The sequence below is a fragment of the Falco naumanni genome (assembly GCF_017639655.2).
Source record: "Falco naumanni isolate bFalNau1 chromosome 20 unlocalized genomic scaffold, bFalNau1.pat SUPER_20_unloc_2, whole genome shotgun sequence".
Taxonomy (NCBI): Eukaryota; Metazoa; Chordata; class Aves; order Falconiformes; family Falconidae; genus Falco; species Falco naumanni.
This window is the reverse complement of record NW_024427346.1, coordinates 1-26,182: the sequence shown is the minus strand read 5'-3', so window position 1 is coordinate 26,182 and position 26,182 is coordinate 1. Positions and strand designations below refer to the sequence as shown.

Sequence of the window (26,182 nt, the reverse complement as noted above, 5' to 3'; positions counted from 1 at the left end):
CCCCCCTGCCCCCCCTGCCCCTCCTTGCAGCCACACAGCAGCATCCCTCAGAGCCCCCCCCCCACTGTCGGGGGACCCCAATGGCAGCGACCCCCTGCCATGCCAGGACCAAGATTGCCCACACTGTGGACCCAGATCCAGGGACCCCCACACACCGGGGACCCACCCCCCTTGCCGGGACTGGGACCCCTACCCCACAGACCCCCCTCATGCTGGGACTGGGACCCCCCCCCTGTTGGGACTGGGACCCCTATGCCAGGGTTCCCCCCTGCTGGGACTGGGACCCCCATGCCACAGACACCCCCCACTGGGACTGGGACCCCCCCACACTGGGACTGGGACCCCCATGCCACAGACACCCCCCACTGGGACTGGGACCCCCACACACTGGGACTGGGACCCCCATGCCACAGACACCCCCCACTGGGACTGGGACCCCCACACACTGGGACTGGGACCCCCATGCCACAGACACCCCCCACTGGGACTGGGACCCCCCCCTGCTGGGACTGGGACCCCCATGCCACAGACACCCCCCACTGGGACTGGGACCCCCATGCCACAGACACCCCCCACTGGGACTGGGACCCCCCCACACTGGGACTGGGATCCCTATGCCAGGGTTCCCCCCTGCTGGGACTGGGACCCCCATGCCACAGACCCCCTGCTGCTGGGACTGGGACCGCTATGCCAGGGTTCCCCCCACGCCGGGACTGGGACCCCCGTGCCACAGACACCCCCCACTGGGACCCCCATGCCACAGACACCTACACACACACTGGGACTGGGACCCCCATGCCAGGGTTCCCCCCCCCACCAGGACCACAGCTCCCACACCGGGGACCCCCTGGTGCCAGGACTGGGGCTCCGACACCATGGATCCAGACCCCCGCACCGGGGACCCCCCCCAAAGAGCAGGACTGGGACTCCCCACACCGTGGACCTGGACCCCCACACTGGGACTGGGGTTCCCCACGATGGGGGGAACCCCCTCCCCTCCCAGCACCGGGAACAGGACCCTCGTGCCAGGGAACCCCCAACCCAGGACTGGGACACTCCTATGCCAGGACCAAGACACCCCACTGGGAACCCCCAACCCCTGGGAACCCCCCCACCCCTGGGATCCCCCTACCCCTGGAATCACCCCACCCCTGGGGCCCCCCAACCCCTGGGACCCCCCCCATGCTGGGACAGGCTCTCCTCACTCCATGGACCTGGACCCCATGCCAGGGAACCCCCAACCCAGGACTGGGACCCCCATACCAGAGACCCCCCCCATGTCAGGACCCCCCCACCCCTGGGAACCCCCAGGTCCCGGGGCCCAGCTAGGGCGGGGCGATGGTGGACAGTGGGCGGGGCTTAACGCAATGGAGGCGTGCTCTGTGCGGAATGGGGCGTGGCTTAGCCCATAACTGGGTGTGTCCTGTGCGGAACGGGGTGTGGCTTAGCCCATAACTGGGTATGTCCTGCGCGGAGGAGGCGTGGCTTAGCTCTTAACGGGCGTGTCCTGTGCGGAGGGGGCGTGGCTACGATGGCCCCGCCCCCGCCGCCGCGGGCTATATAGCGGCGCGGCGGGCGCCGGGGCCCGGCCATGACCCTGCGGCGGCTGCGGCGGCTGCGGCCGAAGGAGGAGGATGCGGCGGCGGCGGCGGCGGCCCCGGAGCGCCCCGGTCCCGCCGACGTCTACCGGGCACTGGCAGCCGCCGGTGGCACCCTGCCCCGGGTGCGCAAGGTAGGGCTGCCGGCAGCCCCGGCCGGGGGGGGGGCCTCCCCGGTGCCCCCCCGTTTGTGCACCGGGGGCGGGGGGGTCGCCATCGGTAACGGGGGGGGGGGGGGGGGTGGGCACTGGGGGGTGCGTGGTGACCCCGTCCCGTGTTGGGGTGGTGGCTGCGTCCTGCGGGGCTGCCCTGGTGTCTTCTCATGGTTCTCGTCCTGTCCCGGTGCCATCCCCCCCCCCCGCCCCCCCCCCTGAGCCTTTTCCTGGGGTCCCGGTCCTGCCCCGGTGACACCACCCCCCCCCCCAGCCTCTTGTCCTGCCCCAGCATCTTCCCATCCCGGTCCCAACCTGTGCTGGTGACCCCCTGCTCCCCCCTACAGCGTCTTGTCCCACCCCCATCCCATCCTGCCCCAGTGACCCCCTCCCCCCCCGCCCCCAGCCTCTTGCCCTGCCCCAGCATCTCCCCAGTCCAGTCCTGTCCCAGTGACACCTTCCCGCCCCCCGCCCCCCGCCCCCCCCCCCCCAGCCTCTTGTCCTACCCCAGCATCTCCCCACCCCGGTCCCATCCTGCCCCAGCATCTTCCCAGTGTCCCCGCATCCCTTTCCCCCATTGCCCCCTCCAGTCCCCACGTCATGTCCCCATTCCTCCCCACGTCCCACCCTGCAGCCTTCAGGGCGCAGTGACAGCCCCCCCCCCCCCCCCCATTACGTGGCTGTGTCACCAGAACACACGTGTCCCTGTGGTCCCCCTGGGCTCGGCCCCACTGACATCACAGGGGGCTGGGGCACAGGGTGCCCTGGGGGCTGGTTTGGTGGCACACAGGACCATGTGCCACCCAGGAAAGCCCCTCTCTGGTGGCACTGGGGCTGTCACCACCCCAACGCTCCCCTCCCCCCTCCCCCGCCCTGTCCCCACGGTGCTTCCTGAGCGTCGGGGAAGCCAGAGTGACATCCGGAGCAGAAGTGGCGCAGGCCAGGTCACGTGCAGTGGCCCTGGTCCTCCTCCCCGACCAAGGCCACCACAGGAGGTGTCCCTGAGGGGTCTGGGGTCAACCCCTTTGCGTCACCTTCCCGTCACTGGGGTGACGTGGCGGGGGGGGCTCGCGTGACAACGCACCCAGTTTTGGTGGGTTTTGCTCCACAACGCCCCTGAATCCTTTGGGACCACCAGCCACTTGGCTTGGTGACACCTGCGGGACAGGTGACAACCGCAGGGCGCGGAGCAGAGGGAGCCTGTGGCACCGAGGTGGGCCATGTGCCACTCTCGTGGCAAAACTCACGGTGACACCGGCCATGCCAGAGCCCACCAGCCACTGAGGGGCATTTGGGGACCACAGAGGGGACCACCGAGGGGCATTTGGGGACAGCCCTGTCACCCCCTGCCCAGCGGCAAGGGTCCTGCAGTGCCCAGCCTGTCCCTCCACCCGCCCACGCCTCCGCACCCTCCACAACAGGGACATTGTTCGGGATGGGGGGGGATGGGGGGGGGGGGAATTTTGCATGAAAAACCCCCACTTTGTGACCACAACAGGGCCCCTCTGTGCCGGGGGGCGGCCCCCCCGGAGCGTGGCGTGGGGTGCGAGGTGACGTCAAAGTGTGGGGCGATGTGAAGGTGGCTTTGAGCATCCATAAAAGCTTCCTTATGCCCAACCAGCCTGGGGGGTGGGGGATGGGGTGGTGGGGGGGTGCACCCAGGGGGTTGGTTTGGTGCTCCCTGGGACTTTGGGGGTGGCTTGATGGGACACCCCGTTTTGGCTGTCCCTGGGGGAGGCAGCAGGGGGACGTGTCACGGGACGGTGGCCCCCCCCCCCCCCCCCCCCCCAATGGCTCTCCCTCTGCCGCAGGGTGCGGGGTTCAGGTGGGCGTCCCCAAGCCAGTCCCCAGAGGAACACAGGTAGGGGTGGGGGGTCTGGGGGTGGGGGTGGGGGACACAGGAATGGGGCTGGGGGCTGTGTCCCCCTGGGGTGGGCTTGGCCATGGGACACCGCTCTGCTCCGGACACCCCATGGGGACTGAAGTGGGGGTGACTTTGGGGGGGGAACCTGGGGCAGGTGGGAGCAGCGATGGGGTCACAGCTCCCTGAGGGGCCCTGACACCCCCAGACCCTGTGGGGATCCTGCCCAACACCCATGGGACAGGCTGCAGGGCTCTGGCCAAGGCCATCCCGGGGGCGGGGGGAGGGGTCCCATCCCGGGGAGGGGGGGGTCCTGCCCAGCAGAGGGACCCCAAACCCCAAAGCAGCTTTTCCTTAGGGAAGCACCCGCGGTCTCAGCAGGGGGGTGGGGGGGCCGGGGGCTCTGCCCTGTCCCTGATCCCCGTGTCCCCCAGGAGGGTGGTGACGCTGGAGAAGAAGGCGGAGGAGACCTTTGGTTTCGAGATCCAGGTGGGTGCCAGGCCAAGTTGTGCCATGCCGAGCTGCACCGAGCCGTGCTGTGCCGTGCCATGCTGTGGTACGCCGTGCCGTGCTGCACCGAGCTGTGCCGTGCCATGCCACACCGTGCCGTGCTGCACTGAGCTGTGCCGTGCCATGCCACGCCACACTGTGCCATGCTAAGCTGTACTGTGCCGTGCCATGCTGTGCCGTGCTAAGCTGTACTGTGCCATGCTGTGCCATGCCACACCATGCCGTGCTAAGCTGTGCCATGCCGTGCCGAGCTGCACTGAGCCATGCCATACCGTGCCAAGGTGTGTCATGCCATGCTGTGCTGTGCTGAGTTGCACCAAGCAGTGCCGAGCTGTGCCATGCCATGCTGTGCCGCACTGAGCCATGCCGTGCCGAGCTGTGCCATGCCATGCTGTGCCAAGCTGCACTGAGCCATGCCAAGCCGTGCCATGCTGCGCTGTGCCATGCCATGCTGTGCCATGCCGTGCTGAGCTGCACTGAGCCGTGCCGAGCTGTGCCATGCCATGCCAAGCTGTGCCGTGCTGAGCTGTGCCATGCCATGCCAAGCTGTGCCATGCCATGCTGTGCCAAGCTGCACTGAGCCATGCCAAGCCGTGCCGTGCTGCGCCGTGCTGTGCCGTGCCATGCTGAGCTGTGCCATGCCATACCAAGCTGTGCCGAGCTGTGCCATGCCGAGCCGTGCCATGCTGCACCGTGCCGTGCTGAGCTGTGCCATGCCATGCTGTGCCAAGCTGCACTGAGCCATGCCAAGCCGTGCCATGCTGCGCCGTGCCGTGCTGAGCTGCACCGAGCCGTGCCGTGCCGAGCCGTGCCATGCCACGCTGTGCTCCCCACCCTTCCAGCTGGCACCTTGCTTTGCACCGAGGGTATTTTTAAGTTGTCCCTGAGCCAGGCGGTATTTTTAGCGGTGACGGAGCCGCCTGGCTCCCGAAGCCTCCCCCAGCCGCGACAGAGGGGGCGGCCGGGGGGGGGCCCCACTTGGGGGGCAGCCATCCAGGGCAAGACACCCCCCAACCTCCCGTGGCCGGGGTGCTGCCCCACATCGCCTAGCAGCCCTGAAAAGCTGCAAGTGCTACCCTATGGCTACTGCTTGGGGGGGACCCCAGGGGTTGGGGGGGGGTCTCTGTGCCACTCACCGCCCCCCCCCCCCCCCCCCCCCCTTCCCCCAAAAAAAAAAAAAAAAATTTCAGACCTACGGGCTGCACCACCAGGACAGGAACAGCGTGGAGATGTTCACCTTCGTGTGCCGGGTGCACGGGGGGAGCCCGGCTGATGCTGCGGGACTCAAGGCAGGTGAGCGCATCCCCAGGGGGGGCCGGGGGGGGGGGGGTCCCAGCAGTGGGGACCAGCATCGCTGAGCCCACCCCCCACCCCGCTTTAGGGGATACCATCACGGGGGTAAACGGGCTGAATGTGGAGGGTGTCCGGCACCGGGAGATCGTGGAGATCATCAAGAGCTCAGGCAACATGCTCCGGTGAGCTGGGGGGTGTGTGTGTGTGGGGGGGGATCCTGGGTGGCCCCACCTCCCCCCCACCCCACTGACAGCTGCTGCCCCCCAGACTCGACACACTCTATGGCACATCCATCCGGAGGGCCGAGCTGGAGGCCCGGCTGCAGTACCTGAAGGTGAGGTGGGGGGGGCCAGCCTTGGAAGGGGGGAGGGGGGGGGCCTGGGGACCCCTTTATGGGGTCCTCACCCCCCCCCACTTTCCCCACAGCAAACACTCTACGAGAAGTGGGGGGAGTACCGCTCGCTGATGGTGCAGGAGCAGCGGCTGGTGCGGGGTGTGTGCGGGGCGGCGGGGGGGGGGGGGGGGGGCTGGGGGAGTGGAGGGGGGCTGGGGGGGGTTGGGGTGCGGCTGGGGGAGGGGGTGCAGGGTGGGGGGGTGTGGGGAGAGTGTGGGGGGGTTGTGGGGGGGTGGGAGCGTGGTATGGGGGCGGGGGGGCTGGGGGCATGGGGGGGCGGAGGGGGTGGGGGCGGGGGGGGCTGGGGGCATGGGGGAGGGGCGGAGGGGGGGGGGGGGGGCTGGGAGGACCCCCCCGCTGACCCCCTCCTTCCCCGTGTCCCCCGTCAGGCGTGGTGGCCAAGGACCCCAGCATCTACGCCACGCTGGAGTCGATCCGCTGGTGCCTGCAGGGTGAGGGGGGGCTTCCCGGGGGCTCCCCCCGTGCCAGCGCCTGCGGCAGCGACGATTCCCTTTACCAAACCTGCCTCTTCGCCGACGCGCCGGACCGGGACAAAGAGGGGGACAAGGGGGGTCCCACCCCCCCACCCCCCCCGCCCCCGGCCAGCCCTGGCCCGCAGCGCCAGCCTCAAATGTGGGGGGGGGGCGGGGGCTGCGGGGCGGCTGTGGGCCCGGGCTGGGGACCCTGGGGAGGGGGGCGGCAGCCCCCCGCAAGGGTCGGCACAGCAGCTTCCGACGGCGGCTGCTCAAGTTTATCCCGGGACTGAACCGGGCGCTGGAGGAGGAGGAGAGCCACCTCTAGCCCCCCGCCCCCCCGCCCTATTTATTTATTTATTTCGAGGGGATCTGTGCCCCCCCCACCCCTCCCCGGGGGCCGCTGGAAGGAGCTCGGGGTTAGCCTTGGGGTCCCGGCTTGACTCCCCCCCCCCCCCCCCCCAGGCCATGGGGGTCACAGCACCAAGGGGTGGACATGGGTGGACCCCCCACCCCCCGTGGAGCAGCTTGTGGAGCCGCTGCTCATCTCAGGAATCGGTGCCCTCCTCACCGGGGGGGCTCTGCGCCCGCTCCCCCCTCTCCAGCTCGGGGGGGGGGGGGGGGCTATGGGGGTCATGCCCCCCCCCCCCCCCCCTTCAGTTGCCCCAGGGGCTTTTGTACCAGCCGCACACTCGGTGTTTGCTAATACAGAGACTTTTTGCAGCAGCGTGTGGCTGTGATTGGGGGGGGGGGGGGGGGGGGGGGGGCAGAGGTGTGGGGGGGGGGGCCGGGTCCCCTGGGGGATGCCAAGTCCCCTGGGGGGGCCCTCCGGGCTGCCACCCCCCCCGTGCTGCCCCCTGTGCCCTCCCACCTGCCAGCCAGGCGCTGGGCACGGTGACTTCTGTCACCCGGGATGGGGGGGGGGGGGGGGGGGGAGGGAGGTCCTGGGGACCCCCCTGTGTCCCCCCACCCGCAGCCCCCCCCCCCCTCCCCCGTGCCAGGGGCCGTGTCCCAGCGCTGTGGGGCCCCGGCCAGGCCCTTCCTGCCCCGTTTCCTCGGGAAACCGGATCCAGCCCGAGCCCATCCGGCTGCGGGGGCCCCCCCGGGCACCGGGGACCCCCCCCCCTGTGCTGCCCCCCTTCCCCCCCCACCCCAGTCCCACGGAGACAGCAGCCAGAGGTCTGGGGAGATACAGAGCCCCCCCCCCCCCCCCCCCGCAAGGTGCTGCAGTGAGCAGTCGTGAGTGCACAGGGGTGGCATTGCACAAGTGTCCCCTTGCATGAGAATTCCCTTGCACAATTGTGGCCTTGCACAAGGATTCCCTTGCACAAGCACGGCCTTGCATGAGGGTTCCCTTGCACTAGTATTCCCTTGCATGAGGGGTGGCCTTGCACAAGGATTCCCTTGCACAAGGGTGGCCTTGCATGAGGATTCCCTTGCACAAGTGTGCCCTTGCATGAGAGGTGGCCTTGCACTAGTATTCCTTTACACGAGGGTGGCCTTGCACAAGCGCTCTATGCAAGCACCGAGAGCCCCAGCCCCCTGCTCAGGCTCTGTGCCTCAGTTTCCCCTCCGGCTCACCCCCATCCCTGGCTGGGCTGTTGCATGTTCGGGGAGTGCCAGCTCTGCCCTGCACCCCACAGCTGCGGGGGGGGGGGGGGGCAGCCATAATGCAGCCCCCCCCCACCCCCGGGGGTCTGCTGGGGATTCTGGGGGTGAGAATTGGGTGCATGTGGGGCTGTGGATGCATGTGTGTGCGCTGCAGGGCTGTGTGTGCACATGTGTGTCCGATGCAGGGCTGTGTGTGCACATGTGTGTCCGATGCAGGGCTGTGTGTGCACGTGTGTGCGCTGCAGGGCTGTGTGTGCACATGTGTGCGCTGCAGGGCTGTGTGTGCACGTGTGTGCGCTGCAGGGCTGTGTGTGCACGTGTGTGCGCTGCAGGGCTGTGTGTGCACATGTGTGTGCGCTGCAGGGCTGTGTGTGCACATGTGTGTGCGCTGCAGGGCTGTGTGCACATGTGTGTGTGATACAGGGCTGTATGTGCACGTGTGTGCGCTGCAGGGCTGTGTGTGCACACTGCGCTGCAGGGCTGTGTGTGCACATGTGTGCGCGCTGCAGGGCTGTGTGTGCACGTGTGTGTGCACATGTGTGTGCACATGTGTGTGCGATGCAGGGCTGTGTGTGCACGTATGTGTGTGATGCAGGGCTGTGTGCACATGTGTGTGTGAGACAGGGCTGCATGTGCACATGTGCATGCGCTGCAGGGCTACATGTACTGCATATGTGTGCTGCAGGGCTGTGCGTGCACATTTGTGTGCTGCAGGGCCGTGTGTGCACATGTAGGCTGCATGTGTGTGCTGCAGGGCTGTGTGGGCATGTGTGGTGTGTGCACGCGTGTGCTGCAGGGTTGTGTGTGTGTGATGCAAGGCTGTGTGTGCACGTGTGTGTGATGCAGGGCTGCATGTGCACACGTGTGTGCTGCAGGGCTGTGTGTGCACATGTGTGTGCATTTGTGGGCTGCACACGTGTGCTGCAGGGCTGCACGCGCACACACGCATTGCACAGGCGCGTGCGCTACACAGCTGCACGTGCACGCAGATGCATGCTGCAGGGCTGCACGCGCACACGTATTTTGCACGCCTGCCTGCTGCAGGGCTGCACGCGCACACGCGTGTGTTGCGTACCGGTGCGTGTGCGTGGGCCCTGGCGGGCTCCCTGCCACCCTCCTGCCTTGTCCCCGTTCCAGGACGGTTCCGTGCTTGGACATTTATGGTCTGGCTCCCCGGGGTGCACTCACGGTGCCCGCCAGCACCCGGCTGTGGTCAGGGCACCCCGTCCCCGGTGTGGCCGTCACGGGATCCCCCGTGGCACCTGCCACCCCACGTGGAATCTATTTTTAGCCCCGAGCGGGGGCTGCGTGTGCCCAGGGATGGGCTGGCACCAGCTGAGCCGGGCACCCGGAGCAGCCCCGGTGTGAGCGGCAAACATGGGCCTGGCAGGGTGCCAGCGCCGGCCGTGGGCACCTGGTGGGACCACCGGCACCCTCCTGGCCTGTGGGCACCCACCCGTCACCGCCTGGCACCTGGGTACACGGTGGTCACTGACACCCACCCAGCTCATGGGCACCCTGCAACTCCCCCTGCACCCACCCACCCAGCTCACGGGCACCCTGCAACCCCCTGCACCCACCACCTGCCCTATGGGCACCCTGCACCCCCCTGCACCCACCCACCCAGTTCATGGGCACCCTGCACCCCCCTGCACCCACCCACCCAGCTCATGGGCACCCTGCAACTCCCCCTGCACCCACCCACCCAGCTCACGGGCACCCTGCAACCCCCTGCACCCACCACCTGCCCTATGGGCACCCTGCACCCCCCTGCACCCACCCACCCAGTTCATGGGCACCCTGCACCCCCCTGCACCCACCCACCCAGCTCATGGGCACCCTGCAACCCCCCCCTGCACCCACCCACCCAGCCCATGGGCACCCTTCAATCCCCCTGCACCCACCCACCCAGTTCATGGGTACCCTGCAACCCCCTGCACCCACTCACCCAGTTCATGGGCACCCTGCAACCCCCTGCACCCACCCACCCAGTTCATGGGCACCCTGCAACCCCCTGCACCCACCCACCCAGCTCATGGGCACCCTGCACCCACCACCTGCCCTATGGGCACCCTGCACCCCCCTGCACCCACCCACCCAGTTCATGGGCACCCTGCAACCCCCCTGCACCCACCCACCTGGCTCATGGGCACCCTGCACCCCCCTGCACCCACCCACCCAGCCCATGGGCACCCTGCAACCCCCCCTGCACCCACCCACCCAGTTCATGGGCACCCTGCACCCCCCTGCACCCACCCACCCGGCTCATGGGCACCCTGCAACCCCTTGCACCCACCACCTGCCCTATGGGCACCCTGTAACCCCCCTGCACCCACCCACCCAGCTCATGGGCACCCTGCAACCCCCCTGCACCCACCCACCCGGCTCATGGGCACCCTGCACCCCCCCTGCACCCACCTACCCGGCTCATGGGTACCCTGCACCCCCCTGCACCCACCTACCTGGCTCATGGGCACCCTGCAACCCCCTGCACCCACCCACCCAGCTCATGGGCACCCTGCACCCACCCACCTGCCCTATGGGCACTCTGTAACCCCCCTGCACCCACCCACCCAGCTCATGGGCACCCTGCACCCACCACCCAGTCCGTGGGCACCCTTCAATCCCCCTGCACCCACCCACCCACCCAGCCCATGGGTGCCCCGCAATCCCCCGCACCCCCCACCCAGCTGCCGGGGGCAGTGAGAAGGCCTGGCTGGTGGTCACAGTGTCTGTCCCCATGAGCCAGGGCTTCCCCCCCAACGCCCCCCCCCCCACCGTGGCCTTGCCGGCTCCGTTTCCCTCCCCCGGTACCGGCGTGGGCCAGGCGGCCTCTCCGGGGTACAGCTAATCCCGGCTGCGGGGGCCACCGGTGTCACCCTGCTGCCACCACCGGCTCGGCGAGGGGTCACAGGCTCCGCGACCCCCGGGGCTTTGAGATCCCCAGCAGCTCCGGGCCCCCCGGCCCCCGGCCGTACCCCCGGGGCTGGCACCGGCTGTGCCCCCCCCCCCCCCCCCCCCCCCCCCGCCTCTCCAGCCCCGGTTTGCACCAGAGGCAGCCCCGGTACCGGCCGCGCCGTCGGTGGGGTGCGGGGACCCCGAGGGATCCCTGCGGGGGAAGCCCCGGTGATGCCGCGGGATCCCGGTGACGTCAGCGGGAGCCGTGACGTCACGGGGCCCCCGTCTGGGGCGGGTGGCGCGCGGGGCCGCGGCGAAGGGAACCGGGGCCGAAGCGAGGTAACGGGCGGCGGGAGGCGGCGGCCAGTCCCGGGCCGTCACCTCCGGTACCCCCGTATCCCCCTCCCTGGGCTCCCGGTGCTGCAACCCCCGGGCCCCTCCGGTCCCGGGCTTCCCCCCTCCCGGTGGTGAAACCGGGCAGGGTCCCGGCACCGGGGGGGTCCCGGCAGCTCCTCCCCGGGCGCGGTGCCCGCCGTGCCGCCCCGACGCTTCGGGGATGGGCCGGTGCCGGCTGCGGCTCCCGGGGTACGGCGGCACCGGTCCGAGGGCGGCTCCACTGCCCCGGTGGGGCCGTGCCGGGGGCTCCGCTGCCGCGGGGGGCACTAACGGGGGAAGGGGACCTAACGGGGGGGGGCACTGACGGGGGGGGACACTAACGGGGGGGGACACTAACGGGGGGGACACTAACGGGGGGGGGGGGGGCACTAACGGGGTATAACTAACGGGGGTGCCAGCCTCCGGGGGACGACTGCGCACGGCGAGTCGGGTCTACCAAGACCCCCGGTTCGGCCCCGGGAGCGGGTACCGGTGCGGTACCGGAGGGTCCCAGGGGGGTTGCAAGGTGGGTGCTGGAGGGCGGTAGCAGAGGGTACCGGGGTGGTATCGAAGGGTACCGGGCGGGGGTACCGGGCGGGGGTACCGGGGTGGTACCGGAGGGTCCCGGGGGGGTTACAAGTGTGGTACTGGAGGGAGGTACCGGAGGGTCCCGGCGGGGGATACTGGGGTTGTACCGAAGGGTACTGGACGGGGATACCGGAGTGGTACCGAAGGGTAGCGGGCGGGGGTACCGGGGTGGTACCGGGGGAGGGTACCGGGCTGGTACCGGAGGGTTACAAAGGTGGTACCGGAGGGGGGTACCGAAGGGTACCGTGCGGGGAATACTGGGGTTGTACCGAAGCGTACCGGGGGGGTACCGGCGGGTCCCGGGTCGGAGGTACCGGCGTGATACCGGATGGTACCGGGGGGATACCGGGGCCCTCCCCGCTCCTCCCTCGCCCTCCCCGGGCCCGGTGAGCTCATCTTTCCAGCCCGCGGGCGGTGTTCCCGGCGCTGGGCGCCCGCCAGCAGCCGCCGCTCTTTCCATCGCCCCGGCCAGAGTCTTCCCGCGGGGACCGGGCGGGGGCGGGACCCCGTGTCGTCCCCCCCCGCCCCCGCACACAGGCACCGAGCAGGAGGAGACCGGGGGTACCGGCACCGGGAACGCTGGGCACCGAAGATACCGGCTCAGAATGGCACTGGGCTAGCGGCACCGGGGATACGGGGGAGCACCGGGGATAGTGGCACCGGAGGGGCACCGGGGATGGGGGCACCGGGGTTAACGACAACGGAGACACCGGCATCAGGATGGGAGTATCGGGGATGGGGGCACCGGAGATACTGGCACCGAGTGGGCACCAGGATGGGGGTACCGGGGATGGGGGCACCGAGGGAGCACCGAGGATAACGACACCGGAGATACCGGCACCGAGGGGGCACCAGGATGGGGGTACTGGGGATGGGGGCACCGGAGATACCGGCACCGAGGGAGCACCGGGGATAACAGTACCAGAGATACCAGCAACGAGGGGGCACCGGGGATGGGGGCACCACGGATGGGAGCACCGAGAAGGCACCGGGGATGGGTGTACCGGGGATGGAGGCACTATGGATGGGGGCACCGAGAGGGCACCGGAATGGGGGCACCAGGGATGGGGTCACCGAGAGGGGGTACCGGGGATGGGGGCACCAGGGATAGGGGCACCGAGAGGGCATCGGGATGGGGATACCGACGATGAGGGCACCGTGGATGGGGACACCGAGAGGGCACCGGGAGGGGGTACCGAGGATGGGGGCACCAGGGATGGGGTCACCGAGAGGGCACCGGGAGGGGGGGTACCGGGGATGGGGGCACCAGGGATAGGGGCACCGAGAGGGCACCGGAATGGGGGCACCGGCGATGGGGGCAACAGGGATGGGGGCACCGAGAGGGCACCGGGATGGGGGCACCAGGGATGGGGGCACCAGGGATGGGGGCACCGAGAGGGCACCGGGATGGGGGCACCAGGGATGGGGGCACCGGGAATGGGGGCACCGAGAGGGCACCGGGATGGGGGCACCAGGGATGGGGGCACCGAGAGGGCACCGGGATGGAGGTACCGGCGATGGGGACACCGGGAATGGGGGCACCGGGAATGGGGGCACCGAGAGGACACCGGGATGGGGGTACCGGCGATGGGATCACCGAGGGGACACCGTGGGTACCGGCCCCGAAGACCCCAGCAACCCCGAGGACCCCTGCCCACCGCGGTTCACCATTCCCCCCGCTACCGACATCGGGAGCCTCCCTCCCCCCTCCCCCCACCTCCGGCGGCCCCGGGAGCCCCGGGAAGGCAGAGGGAGAGGGGGAGGGGGATGAGGATGGGGATGGGGATGGGGGGGCGCCCGTTCTATTTTTAGCCGGGGCCGCGCGGGTATTTTTAGCGCGGGCGCCGCGGTTGCGTCAATGGAACCCCGCGTGCGTCACGGCCGCGCCCCCGCCGGAACCGCCCCCCCGCGCCTTGTACGGCGCCGCCGTGCGTCACGGGCCCGCGCGCCGCCCCGCGCGTCACCGAGCGCTTAAGAGAAAGTAGTGGCGGGGCCGGAGCCCGGCGGAGCCCGCGCGGCGGCGGCGGCGGCAGCGGAGCGGGAACCGGAGGAGCACCGCCGGGTACCGGCCCCCGGGTATGGGAGGGGGGTGGGGATCGGGGGTGGGGGGGGATGGACCGGGAAAAGCAGGGTCGGGGGGCACGGTGGTACCGGGGGGAGGCGGGGCGGGCATCCCGGGTGGCGGCGGGGAGGGCATCACGGGGGCAGCCGGGTCGGTCGTCCTGGGTGGCACCGGTGGGAGCTGTGTCTGTCGTCCCGGGTGGCACCGGAGAGGAGCGAGGAGGGCATCCCGGCGGGGCCGGGGTCGTTCGTCCCGGGTGGCACCGGTGGGAGCTGTGTCTGTCATCCCGGGTGGCACCGGAGAGGAGCGGGTCGTTTGTCCCCGGGGGGGAGCCGGGTCGTTCGTCGCGGGTAGCACTAGGGGTAGCTGTGTCTGTCGTCCCGGGTGGCACCGGAGAGGAGCAGGTCGCCTGTCCCCGGGGGGAGCCGGGTCTGTCGTCCCGGGTGGCACCGGGGGGAGCCGGGTCTGTCGTCCCGGGGGGCACCGGGGGTAGCTGCATCTGTCGTCCCGGGTGGCACCGGAGGGGGCCGGGTCTGTCGTCCCGGGTGGCACCGGGGGTAGCTGCATCTGTCGTCCCGGGTGGCACCGAGGGAAGCCGGGTCGGTCGTCCCGGGTGGCACTGGGGGCAGCTGTGTCTGTCGTCCCGGGTGGCACCGGAAAGGAGCGGGTCGACTGTCCCCGGGGGGGGGCCGGGGTCGTTTGTCCCGGGGGAAGCCGGGTCTGTCGTCCCGGGTAGCACCTGGGGGAGCTGCGTCGGTCGTCCCGGGTGGCACCGGGGGGAGCCGGGTCGTTCGTCCCGGGTGGCACCGGAGAGGAGCAGGTCGTTTGTCCCCGGGGGGAGCCGAGTCGTTTGTCCCGGGAAGCCCCGAGTCGGGTGTCCCGGTAGCACCGGGGGCTCAGAGCAGCAGGCGTCCTGCAAAGTGCATGCGGTCGGGCATTCCCGGTGGCACCGGGGGGAGCCGGGGTCGGGCATTCCCGGTGGCACCGGAGGGAAGCCTGGTCGTGTGTCCCGGTGGCACCGGGGGCTCAGGATGGTGGGCATCTTGCAAAGTGCAGGGGGTCGGGCATGCCGGTGGCACCGGGGGGAGCCGGGGCTCGCATCTGAAAGCGACGCCACCGGGGAGAGTCGGGAGTCGCGGTGGAAGGGACCGGGCAGTGTGTGCCGTGCGGGGCTGGCCTTTGGGGGTACCGGGGAGAACCACGGAGGAGGCACACGGGGTGGGGGCTGGCAGAGCGAGGGGTCCCGTTCCTGGGGGTCCCGGGGTGAGGAGCCATGCAGGACCGGGACCCGTATCTCGGGGCTTACGGGACAACAATGGGGCTCACCCCCCATCCCAGGACCGCCCCCCCCCCCCCCCCCGGGATCCAGGTGCAGCCGGGGAGAGCCCAGGGGCTGCGGGGGGACAGATCCACCCCCAAACCGGGCATCACCCGGGAGCCATGAGCAGCGAACGGGCAGCAACGTGCAGGCAGGATGGTGCTGGCAGCACCGGCTACACCGCGGTACGGGCAGTGCCAGGGCCTGGCAGTGGCCGCGTTTTGGCGAGGCACGGCAGCAGGTGCCGGCAGGGCTGTGGGCAGCGTTACCCACCCCCGGTGCTGCCGGCTGCTCTCGCCCACCCGCAACCCAGGACTCGGTGCCAGGGGCTACCACTAGCCCACGCAGGCAACAACCTCCAAGCCTGGGCACGGGCAGCTGCCTGCGCTCCCAAACGAGGAATCTGCAATTACTGCCCAAGCCGTGGGCGGCCGCCACGGGAATCCATGCCCGGTCCCCTGGGGGGAAGGGGGGGGTCATAGCAGCGGGGGGGGGACACCCCAAATGCCACCAGCGAGTGAAGGCAACAGCGTTCGGACGAGGAAGCGACGGAGGAAAGGTTGAGGCTTTGCATAGCCCGGCCAGCGATTTGCAGCCGGGATTTGCATGTGGGCAAGCAAAAGCATGGTGGCCCCTGGTGCCATGTCCCCAACACGGCCTCGTGTCCCCTGGCCTCATGCCCCGTCCCCTCCGCACCCACCGAGCTTGGCACAGCCCTAGTCCCCGGTAAACGGGCACAAACCCCACCGTGGCACCGGCAGAGGGCTGCGGGTCGGTGCCACCCAAGTGGGTGCCAAGGCTGGACCCCCCCGCTGGATAACGTTAACCCCAGCTCCTGGGTGGGTATCGGTTTTCTGGGTGCCGGGAGGAAACCGGGGGAGCGGCGGGGGAGCCGGTGGCGGTGCCGTGCTGGGGCTGCAGCGGCCGGGGGCCAGGCACGCCATGACCTTTAAAGGTCTGCGAGATGAATTACATTATCGTCTTGCCATCGAGAACGCTCCTGGCTTGGCTTTCAGCTGGACCTGGGACTCCTGTTACGTCTTATGCAGAGCTGGATCCGGGGGGTGGGGGGGCTGCCAGGACAGGGGAGGGGGCTCCTCTCCCCCGGCAGCCGGTGGAGCTGGCTGAGGTTGCTTTGCCAAAAGGCTCCGAAATGGGGTACGGGGGCGGGGGGGGTTCCTCAAGCGCTGGGTCAGCCCCGGCTTTGGCTTCCCCTGGTCAGCCCCGGGACTTGGGAAGCCGCCGGCCGCATTCCTCCCTCCTTCCCTTTCGGTGCCTTTGCTAAGCCAGCGTTTTGGGGAATGTCCTTTGCGCCCATTGGGTACGGCGTGACCTTTCCCGGGGACACTGGTGGCCACCACCGGGCAGCCAGCAGCCCCAGAGGTCCGGCTCCCGGGGAAGCCCCCCCCCCCCCCCCCCCCCCGTGGTTCTTCTCACCTTGCCCTCCATCCTCCACCTGGATGGATGGATGGATGGATGGTGGCGGTTGGGGGAGGGGGTCTCCGCCGACACCCTGTTCTCTCCACAGAGATGCCCTGCATCCAGGCGCAGTACGGCACGGCGGGCACCGGCCCCTGCGATCGCTGCCCACCCGAGCTGCTCAGCCCCGAGGGTGGCCGCTTCCCCATGGAGGTGGCCGGAGCGGACCTGGCAGCCGCCCCTGCCTTGCCCAGCTTCAGCACCTTCATGGAGGGCTACGCCGGCGAGTTCGACGCCTTCCTCTACCAGCTGCCGGCCAGCAGCCAGCCCGCCGCCGCCGCCGCCTTCAAACTGGAGGACTTCCAGGTCTACGGCTGCTACTCCGGTGCTTTCGGTGGGCAGCCGGACGAGACCCTCTCCTCCAGCGGTTTCGGACTGTTACGGCAGCCCCTGCTCCGTCCCCTCGCCCGCCACCCCGGGCTTCCAGCCGCCCCAAGCTCCGAGCTGGGAGGGCTCCTTTGGGGGGTACTCGCCCCTGCCGAACTTCGAGGGTGGGCAGCCCTGGGCTGAGCCGGCCAAGGGCAGTGGGTCACAGCCCCCTTTCTTCGCCTTCGGCCCCCCAGCCCCCAGCCCTGGTGGGTCCCCTGGGACCCTAAAGGGGCAGCCAGGCCCCTCGCCCCGCCTGGACCCGCAGCTGCTGGACACGGACGCCTTCGCCCCCGCGCAGGGCTCCCCGGGGGGCTTCGCCGGGCTGCCCCTGGCTCCCGTCTCGCCGCTGCTGGAGGGGCCGGCGCTGACCCCCACCAAGGTGCGCAGCCCCGGGGCGGGCGAGGGGCCGCTGCGCCGTCTGCGGGGACAACGCCTCCTGCCAGCACTACGGCGTGCGCACCTGTGAGGGCTGCAAGGGCTTCTTCAAGGTAAGGGAAGCCGCCCTGCACCCCGCGGCGGGGATATTCCCACAATGCTTTGCAGCAGCAGGAGGATGCTGCAGGTCACCCTGGGGAAGGGCAGGGCGGGGAGCGCGGCCCCCCCGGGAGCCCTCCCCACGGATGTGGAGCCGGATGCCGGGTTGGAGCGGGAGGCAGGGGAGGACAGAAGGGCTTTTGTTTGACGACGCAGCGCCCCGGGCTGAGCTGGGGCTGCTCCTTCCCCGCCCCGCAGCGCACGGTGCAGAAGAACGCCAAGTACATCTGCCTGGCCAACAAGGACTGCCCCGTGGACAAGCGGCGGAGGAACCGCTGCCAGTTCTGCCGCTTCCAGAAGTGCCTGGCCGTCGGCATGGTCAAAGAAGGTACTAGGGTCCCATCCCGGGGTGTAGGGGGGGCGGTCCTAGCAGGAGTGGACCCCGCTGCTGGCTGCGCTGACGACAGATGCACTCATGGCACGTTCCCTCGCCGCAGTGGTGCGGACCGACAGCCTGAAGGGGCGGCGGGGCCGGTTGCCCTCCAAACCCAAGCAGCCGCCGGACGCGTCCCCCGTCAGCCTCATCACCTCCCTGGTGCGGGCGCACATCGACTCCATCCCCAGCGCCACCAAGCTCGACTACTCCAAGGTAGGGCTGGGACCATCCCACGGCATCCCCCGGGGTTGTGGCGGGGGCCGGATCCTGACCCCCCCCCCCCCCTCACCCCCCCACCCCCCCACCCCACGGCAGTTCCAGGAGTCGGCACCGTGCCAGTTGGAGAAGGAGGACTCGGTGGACGTGCAGCAGTTTTACGATCTGCTCACCGGCTCCATGGACGTCATCCGCAAGTGGGCTGAGAAAATCCAAGGTTTCACCGAGCTGCCCAAGGAAGACCAGGATCTGCTGCTGGAATCGGCCTTCCTCGAGCTCTTCATCCTCCGTCTGGCGTACCGGTGAGCCCCCCCCCCGTACACCGCGGCGCAACGGGGAGCCTGGGGTTGTGCCGGGCTGGCCGCGGGGGGGTGACACGTGTGTGTGGGTGTACCCGCAGCTCCAAGCCGGAGGAAGGGAAACTCATCTTTTGCAACGGGGTGGTGCTGCACCGCCTGCAGTGCGTGCGGGGCTTCGGCGAGTGGATCGACGCCATCCTCGAGTTCTCCCAGAGCCTGCACCGCATGAGCGTCGACGTCCCCTCCTTCTCCTGCCTCGCCGCCCTCGTCATCATCACAGGTGAGACACCCCCCCCCTCCCCCCTGCCATGCCATCGCTCCCCGCCGCGGTCCCCTTCCTCCCCTTCCCCACCCTGCGGCCATCACCCTGGCCTCATGCCTCTGCCTGTGTGTGTCTGTCCGTCCCCCCCCCCCCCCCCCCCCCAAGACCGCCATGGGCTGAAGGAACCGAAGCGGGTGGAGGAGCTGCAGAACCGCATTGTGGGGTGCCTGAAGGACCACGTGGCAGCGGGGGGGCCCGAGCCCGGTCGCCCCGGCTGCCTCTCCAAGCTGCTGGGCAAACTGCCCGAGCTGCGCAGCCTTTGCACCCAGGGCCTCCAGCGCATCTTCTACCTGAAGCTGGAGGACCTGGTGCCACCACCGCCCATCGTCGACAAGATCTTCATGGACACGCTGCCCTTCTGAGCCCCCACCTGGGGGGGGCTGCCACCAGCCCCTGGGTCCTCCCCAGGGACGCCCAGGTGTCCCCCCTCGGATGCCTGGGTCCCCCTTGGGGTTACTCAAGTCCCTGCCCCCCAGATGCCTGGGTCCCCCTTGGGATACCCAGGTGCGTCCCCCCGAGATGCCTGCATCCCCCTTGGGGACACCTGGGTGGCCCCCCAGATGCCTGGGTCCCCCTTGGGATACCCAGGTGTGTGTCCCCGAGATGCCTGCATCCGCCTTGGGGACACCTGGGTGGCCCCCCAGATGCCTGGGTCCCCCTTGGGATACCCAGGTGTGTGTCCCCGAGATGCCTGGATCCCCCTTGGGGACACCCGGGTGCCCCCCCCCAGATGCCTGAATCCCCTTTGGGGACACCTGGGTGCCCCCCCAGATGCCTGGATCCCCCTTGGGGACACCCAAGTGCCCCCCCACATGCCTGGGTCCCCCTTGGGGACACCCAGGTGCCCCCCCCCCAGATGCCTGAATCCCCTTTGGGGACACCTGGGTGCCCCCCCCAGATGCCTGGATCCCCCTTGGGGACACCCAAGTGCCCCCCCACATGCCTGGGTCCCCCTTAGGGGACACCCAGGTCCCCCATGTGCCTTCACGGTGCCGGGCATGACGCACAGCAGCCCTGGTGCCTTCCCCCCCCCCGAGGGGGGGCATCGCCGGCGTGATGCTCCCCTTCCCCCCCATGTAAAAATGCCCCCGTTGTAAATAGCGAGCGACTGGATCCTGTACAGAGTGGGGAGCGCGGGGATGGGGAGGGGGCTCCGCCCCCCCCCCCCCAGCCTCACCCCCCTCCCCTTTATATTATTTTTTTTTCTTTTTTTTTTTTTTTTCCTCCCCTCTTTTGGCCATTTTCTGTATATAAACCGAGAGCTGCTGAAAAGGGCCGTTTCTCTCCTGTGTCCACCCTGAATAATATCATCTATATTTAATATACAGTGAATTAAAGGGGGGGAGGGGAGGGGGGGGGGCAGAGTGGCGGGGCTGGGGACAGCCAGAGCTCACGTTGCCCACGCCATTGCCCTTGAACCGTCACTCACCCCGGTGACAGCGGCTGCCACAGCCCCACACCTGCCACCCGCCTGATTTATCCTCCCTAAAATAACCGGGAAGCGTGACCGTGTCCCCCCCCCCCCGTGTCCCCTTCCTTCCCCCCCCTCCCCGCCGTGTCCCCAGGGACGTGGCCATTGGCAGGGACAGCCCTGGTGGCAGTAGGATGGGGGAGGGGGTAGTGGTGGTGGCAGCTTTTGGGGTCCTTGTGCCAGTGCGGGGGGTCTTAGGGGGTTGGGGACGAGGTGGGGGATGGGGTGTTGGGGGGGTCTTAGGGGTTGGGGACGAGGTGGGGATGGGGTGTTGGGGGGGTCTTAGGGGGTTGAGGACGAGGTGGGGATGGGGTGTTGGGGGGGTCTTAGGGGGTTGAGGACGAGGTGGGGATGGGGTGTTGGGGGGGTGTTAGGGTGTTGGGGGGGTCTTAGGGGGTTGAGGGGGGCCCTTACGGGATTGGGGATGGGGTGGGGGATGGGGTGTTGGGGGGGGTCTTAGGAGTTGGGGACAAGGTGGGGGGTGGGGTGTTGGCGAGGGTCTTAGGGGGTTGGGGATGAGGTGGGGGATGGGGTGTTGGGGGGGGTCTTAGGGGTTGGGGACGAGGTGGGGATGGGGTGTTGGGGGGGGGTCTTAGGGGTTGGGGACAAGGTGGGGATGGGGTGTTGGGGGGGGGTCTTAGGGGTTGGGGACGAGGTGGGGATGGGGTGTTGGGGGGGGTCTTAGGGGTTGGGGACAAGGTGGGGATGGGGTGTTGGGGGGGGTCTTAGGGGTTGGGGACGTGGTGGGGGATGGGGTGTTGGGGGGGTGTTAGGGTGTTGGGGATGAGGTGGGGGCTGGGGTGTTGGGGGGGGGTCTTAGGGTTTGGGGACGAGGTGGGGGATGGGGTGTTGGGGGGGTGTTAGGGTGTTGGGGATGAGGTGGGGGCCGGGGTGTTGGGGGGGTGTCTTAGGGGTTGGGGACGAGGTGGGGATGGGGTGTTGGGGGGGGTCTTAGGGGTTGGGGACGTGGTGGGGGATGGGGTGTTGGGGGGGGGGGCATGCCAGGCTGACGTGGTCCCCCAGCTTGTCCCCTGCATCCTGCTGGGGACAGCCTGGCCCCGGAGCAAATGTTAATGGGGACACCAAGGGCCGGTGCCGAACAAGGGCCACATTGAGGCGCTGGGCTGGGGGGGGCCCCACAGCGGGACACAACAAGGGCCCCTCTGTGTGTGTCCCCCCCCCCGCCATCCGCCCCCGCCCCGGGGAGGGCGCTGACGCACGGCGGGGCCGTGGCCGGGGGGTCCTGGGCTGGGGGGGGGGGGGGCGGGCCGGAGGGACTTGGCCAGGGGGACATGGGGGGGTACTGGCATGGCATGGCAGGGATCTGCTCCGCTGTGGGGCAGGAGGGGCCATGCCGTGGGGCAGGAATGGCTGTGCCATAGGGCAGGAGGGCCGTGCCGTGCCGTGCCGTGCCGTGCCATGCTGTGCCGTGCCATGGGGCAGGAATTGCTGTGCCGTGCCGTGCCGTGCCATGCCATGGGGCACGGATGACCATGCCATGCCATGGGGTAGGAACGGGCATGCTGTGACATGCCATGGGGCAGCAATGGTGGTGCCATGCCGTGCCATGCCGTGCCATGCCATGGGGCAGGAATGGCTGTGCCATAGGGCAGGAGGGCCATGCCGTGCCGTGCCATGCTGTGCTGTGCCATGGGGCAGGAATGGCCATGCCGTGACATGCTGTGGGGCAGGAATTGCTATGCCGTGCCGTGCCATGCCATGCCGTGGGGCACAGATGACCATGCCATGCCGTGGGGCAGGAATGGCCATGCCATGCTGTGCCATGCTATGGGGCGGGAATGGCTGTGCCATGCCATGGGGTAGGAACGGGCATGCTGTGTCATGCCGTGGGGCAGGAATGGCCATGCCGTGCCATGCCATGGGGCAGGAATTGCTATGCCGTGCCGTGCCATGGGGTAGGAATGGGCATGCCATGGGGCAGGAATGGTCATGTCATCATGTGCCATGCTGTGGGGCAGGAATGGCCATGCCGTGCCATGCCATGGGGCAGGAGTTGCTATGCCGTGCCGTGCCATGCCATGCCGTGGGGCAGGAATGGCCATGCCATGCCATGGGGCAGGAATGGCCATGCCATGCCATGGGGTAGGAACGGGCATGCTGTGACATGCCATGGGGCAGGAATGGTCATGTCATCACGTGCCATGCCGTGGGGCAGGAATGGCCATGCTGTGCTGTGCCATGGGGCAGGAATTGCTATGCTGTGCGGTGCCATGGGGTAGGAAGGGGCATGCTGTGTCATGCCATGGGGCAGGAATGGTCATGTCATCGTGTGCCATGCTGTGGGGCAGGAATGGCCATGCCGTGCCATGCCGTGGGGCAGGAATTGCTATGCCGTGCCGTGCCATGGGGTAGGAACGGGCATGCCATGGGGCAGGAATGGTCATGTCATCATGTGCCATGCTGTGGGGCAGGAATGGCCATGCCGTGCCATGCCATGGGGCAGGAATTGCTATGCCGTGCCGTGCCATGCCATGCCGTGGGGCACGGATGACCATGCCATGCCATGGGGTAGGAACAGGCATGCTGTGTCATGCCATGGGGCAGGAATGGTCATGTCATCACGTGCCATGCCGTGGGGCAGGAATGGCCATGCTGTGCCGTGCCATGGGGCAGGAATTGCTATGCCGTGCCGTGCCATGGGGTAGGAACGGGCATGCCATGGGGCAGGAATGGCCATGACACGATATGGGGCAGGAGTAGCCATGCCATGGGGTAGGAACAGCCATGCCATGCCATGTCATGTGTCAGGAACTGCTATGCCATGCTGTGCTACGGCACAGACACGTGTGTCATGGCGTGTGCCCGGCCCTCCGCCCGGTGACATGCCACAGCCACAGCCCTCCCTGCTGTTTACACCAGGACACTTGTCCCCATGGCAGTGTGGGTGGCCTGATGCCAATGCCCCAGATCCCCGTGTCCCCACGCCCCTGTGTCTGTCGTGTCCCCATGTCCACCCATCCCCCTGTCCCCGTGTCCCCCATGTCCCCATGTCCATCCATGTCCCTGTGTCCCCTGTGTCCCCATGTCCATCCACGCCCCTGCCCCTGTTTCCCCTGTGTCCATCCATCCACTTTCCCTGCATGCCTGTGTCCCCATGTCCATCCACCCACTGTCCCTGTGTCCCCCATGTCCCCATGTCCATTCACCCCTTGTCCCTGTGTCCCCCTGCCCACGGTGTCCCTGTCTCCAGTATCCCATGTGCCCCCTGTCCCTGTATCCCCTTGTGTCCATATGGTCCCTGTGCTGCTGTGCTCCCATGTGTCCCCATGTGTCCTTCTGTGTCCCCATGTACGTCCCACTGTTCTCTCTTTGTCCCCCGTTGCCGTGTCCCCCCGTCCTGGACCCTGGCACTGCGGAGGTCACCGGGGTCACCGGGGGTCACCGGACCCCAGCCCGGCTGCAGTACCACGGAGAAGCCTCCAGCCCAGGGGGCGCTGTGCTCTCAGGAGGGCCCCGAGGAAGCGAGCCGTTCTGCACCGCGGTGGGCCCAGCTCGGTGGCATCCTGTCCCGGAACGAACCAAGCCGGCAGCGGTGCGGGGAGGCGAGCCCCGGCACGGAGGCGGCGGTTCCGCCCCCGGGGTCTCACCGCGATCGGAAACGGCATCGTAGGGCACGCGTGAAGAATAACAGGCGTACAGTGAGAAAACGCGGCTTCTGCGGAGGGAGGCGCCGCCATTGCAGTAGATGCTGTGTGCCGACCCCCCCCTACACAGATGGGCTGTTCCACTTCCCTCCTCCCCGAGGTCAGATGGTCGGGCCCGGGCGGTGAGTGGGGGGCCGGCGGCCGTGAGGGGCCCGGGGAAGGGCTCGGAGCCCGGTACCGGGGGGTTCAGGAACCGGGAGAGGGTGAGGGGCCCGGTACTGGGGAGTGAGGGTGTCTCGGGCCCCGGGAGAGGGCTTGGGGCCCGGTACCGGGGGGTTCAGGAACCGGGAGAGGGTGAGGGGCCCGGTACTGGGGAGTGAGGGGGGCTCGGGCCCCAGTACCGGGGGACTCAGGACCCGGGAGAGGGTGAGGGGCCGGGTACCGGGGGGCTCAGGACCCGGGAGATGGTGAGAGGCCCGGTACCAGCGGGTGAGGGGGGCCCGGGCCCCGGGAGGAGGTTGAGGGGATCCGGTATCGAGGGGCTCAGGACCCGGGACCCCGGGAGGGGGTGAGGGGGCCGGTACCCGGCGGAGTGACAGGGGCTGAGGCCCTGGCTGGGGGCTGAGGGAGGCCTGGGGCCCTCTGGGAGAGAGTGAGGTAGGGGGGTGGGCCTGGATCGGGCCCCCTGGGTCCCTGTGGGGTGTGAGGGCTCCCAGATCGGGCCCCTTGGGTCCCTGTGCGGTACTGGGGGGCCCAGACTGGGACCCCTGTGGGGTGGGGAGGGCACACACGGGGACGTTGGGGCCCACAGGTGGGTAAAGGGGTTTGGCAGAGGGGCTGTTACCCAAGCAGCAGCACAACTAACTCCCCCCAACATCCTTTTTTTCCCTGCAGAACCCGCTGTTGCGCTCCCCCCGGAGCCGCCCCCGCCATGAACTGCCGCGCAGAGGTGCTGGAGGTGTCGGTGGAGGGTCGGCAGGTGGAGGAGGCCATGCTGGCCGTGCTCCACACCGTCCTGCTGCACCGCAGCACCGGCAAGTTCCACTACAAGAAGGAGGGCACCTACTCCATCGGCACCGTGGGCACCCAGGACGTGGACTGCGACTTCATCGACTTCGCCTACGTCCGCGTCTCCTCTGAGGAGCTGGACCGGGCCCTGCGCAAGGCTGTAGGGGAGTTCAAGGTAAGGGACCCCCTCAGCAAGGCCAAAAGTGGGAGCTTAAAAACCTGCGGGCTGTAACGTGTCCTCGCCTGCGAGGGGAAGGTCAGTCCCTGGCTCCCCCCGAGCGAGGCCGCGTGCTTTCTCGGCAGGACGCCTTGCGCAACTCGGGCAGCGACGGGATGGGGCAGATTTCGCTGGAGTTCTACCAGAAAAAGAAGTCACGTTGGCCCTTCTCGGATGAGTGCATCCCCTGGGAGCTGTGGACCATCAAAGTGAATGTGGTCAACCTGGCGAACGAGCAGGAGCGGCAGATCTGCCGGGAGAAGGTGGGCGAGAAGCTCTGCGAGAAGATCATCAACATTGTAGAGGTGATGAACCGCCACGAGTACCTGCCCAAGATGCCCACCCAGTCGGAGGTGGACAACGTCTTTGACACCAGCCTGAAGGACGTGCAGCCCTACCTGTACAAGATCTCCTACCAGATCACGGACTCCCTGGGCACCTCGGTCACCACCACCATGCGCCGCCTCATCAAGGACACGCTGGCTCTGTAGGGCTGGGTGCCACCGAGGCAGGTTTCACCCTGCGTTGTGGCACTTCGGCACAGCCCCTGCTTCTTTGGGACAGTGTCTCTGGTTGGATCCTTCCTCTCCGCCTCCAAAAAGCCTCTGCAAGGAGCTGGACTTGGCCTGGCCCTTAATTGGGGGTTGCTGCTTGTTTGGTTTGCACCAAGGGGCGCTTGCCCATCCTGGAGAACCGGCTTGGTGGCTTCTGGGTTGGTGGCAAGTCCTCGCGGCAGGAGCTGCTGTGTGGTGTCAGCACTGGCTCGGTGCTGGGCTCGTGGCCTGGCAGAGCGGTGCTGGGGATCAGCACGGAGCAGGGATGGATCCAAACCCCGGCCGGCCCGGCCCGCGGCCCCTCTCCAACTCGCTCTGTGTGGCACAGCCAGTGCTGGCCTTGTCCTTTGTCACCGCCTGTCCCCCCCCGCCACGGTGGCAACCCCATCCCTGGGACTGAGCCGCTTCCCTGCGGGGCGCGGAGATGAGCTTGCTGCCTCTTCTGGGGCAAAAATAAAAAATATTTCTCCTTTCAGGTGGAGTCTGGTCACGTCCTGGCTGTTGATGGTGCCGGCAGCCACAGGACAGGGGGGGAAGCAGGCGCCGAGGCTGCGTGGGGGACCCCATCGTGGGGTTCACCGGCTGCAGTGGGGAGTGGC

The 26,182-nt window shown here is 68.9% G+C and overlaps 3 protein-coding genes across 7 annotated transcripts; all 3 read left to right on the top strand.

Moving 5' to 3' along the window:
• The first annotated feature begins 1,576 nt into the window (after positions 1-1,576).
• TAMALIN (trafficking regulator and scaffold protein tamalin) lies at positions 1,577-7,004 on the top strand. Of its 2 annotated transcripts, XM_040581259.1 has the most exons (8): positions 1,577-1,732; positions 3,562-3,611; positions 4,046-4,100; positions 5,312-5,414; positions 5,503-5,596; positions 5,682-5,748; positions 5,841-5,907; positions 6,198-7,004. In XM_040581259.1, the coding sequence occupies exons 1-8, from the start codon at positions 1,592-1,594 to the stop codon at positions 6,572-6,574; spliced, it is 954 nt and encodes a 317-aa protein (XP_040437193.1). In that variant the 5' UTR covers positions 1,577-1,591; the 3' UTR covers positions 6,575-7,004. The 2 variants fall into 2 exon arrangements, with proteins under 2 accessions (XP_040437193.1, XP_040437194.1); XM_040581260.1 differs by lacking the exon at positions 3,562-3,611 and having other exon boundaries at positions 1,594-1,732.
• An 8,601-nt stretch (positions 7,005-15,605) lies between these two features.
• On the top strand, positions 15,606-20,000 carry NR4A1 (nuclear receptor subfamily 4 group A member 1). The gene is given in 8 exon segments (XM_040581247.1): positions 15,606-16,981; positions 16,983-17,365; positions 17,367-17,469; positions 17,714-17,843; positions 17,953-18,104; positions 18,207-18,409; positions 18,508-18,686; positions 18,834-20,000. Coding segments are annotated over 8 exon segments (1,791 nt in total). The 5' UTR covers positions 15,606-16,597; the 3' UTR covers positions 19,091-20,000.
• A 3,802-nt stretch (positions 20,001-23,802) lies between these two features.
• ATG101 (autophagy related 101) lies at positions 23,803-26,058 on the top strand. 4 transcript variants are annotated; one of them, XM_040581252.1, is made up of 3 exons: positions 23,803-23,986; positions 24,699-24,987; positions 25,116-26,058. In XM_040581252.1, the coding sequence occupies exons 1-3, from the start codon at positions 23,970-23,972 to the stop codon at positions 25,518-25,520; spliced, it is 711 nt and encodes a 236-aa protein (XP_040437186.1). In that variant the 5' UTR covers positions 23,803-23,969; the 3' UTR covers positions 25,521-26,058. The 4 variants fall into 4 exon arrangements, with proteins under 4 accessions (XP_040437186.1, XP_040437183.1, XP_040437185.1 ...); XM_040581249.1 differs by having other exon boundaries at positions 23,978-24,067; XM_040581251.1 differs by lacking the exon at positions 23,803-23,986 and adding an exon at positions 23,987-24,044.
• Positions 26,059-26,182: the final 124 nt, after the last annotated feature.

Bases quoted from the DNA above. Each gene is read 5' to 3' on its own strand.
- TAMALIN (XM_040581259.1), top strand. From the start codon at position 1,592: ATGACCCTGCGGCGGCTGCGGCGGCTGCGGCCGAAGGAGGAGGATGCG. The intron at 1,733-3,561 runs GTAGGGCTGCCG...CCTCTGCCGCAG, and splicing joins CCCTGCCCCGGGTGCGCAAG to GGTGCGGGGTTCAGGTGGGC. The intron at 3,612-4,045 runs GTAGGGGTGGGG...CGTGTCCCCCAG, and splicing joins CAGTCCCCAGAGGAACACAG to GAGGGTGGTGACGCTGGAGA.
- ATG101 (XM_040581252.1), top strand. The intron at 24,988-25,115 runs GTAAGGGACCCC...CTTTCTCGGCAG, and splicing joins AGGCTGTAGGGGAGTTCAAG to GACGCCTTGCGCAACTCGGG.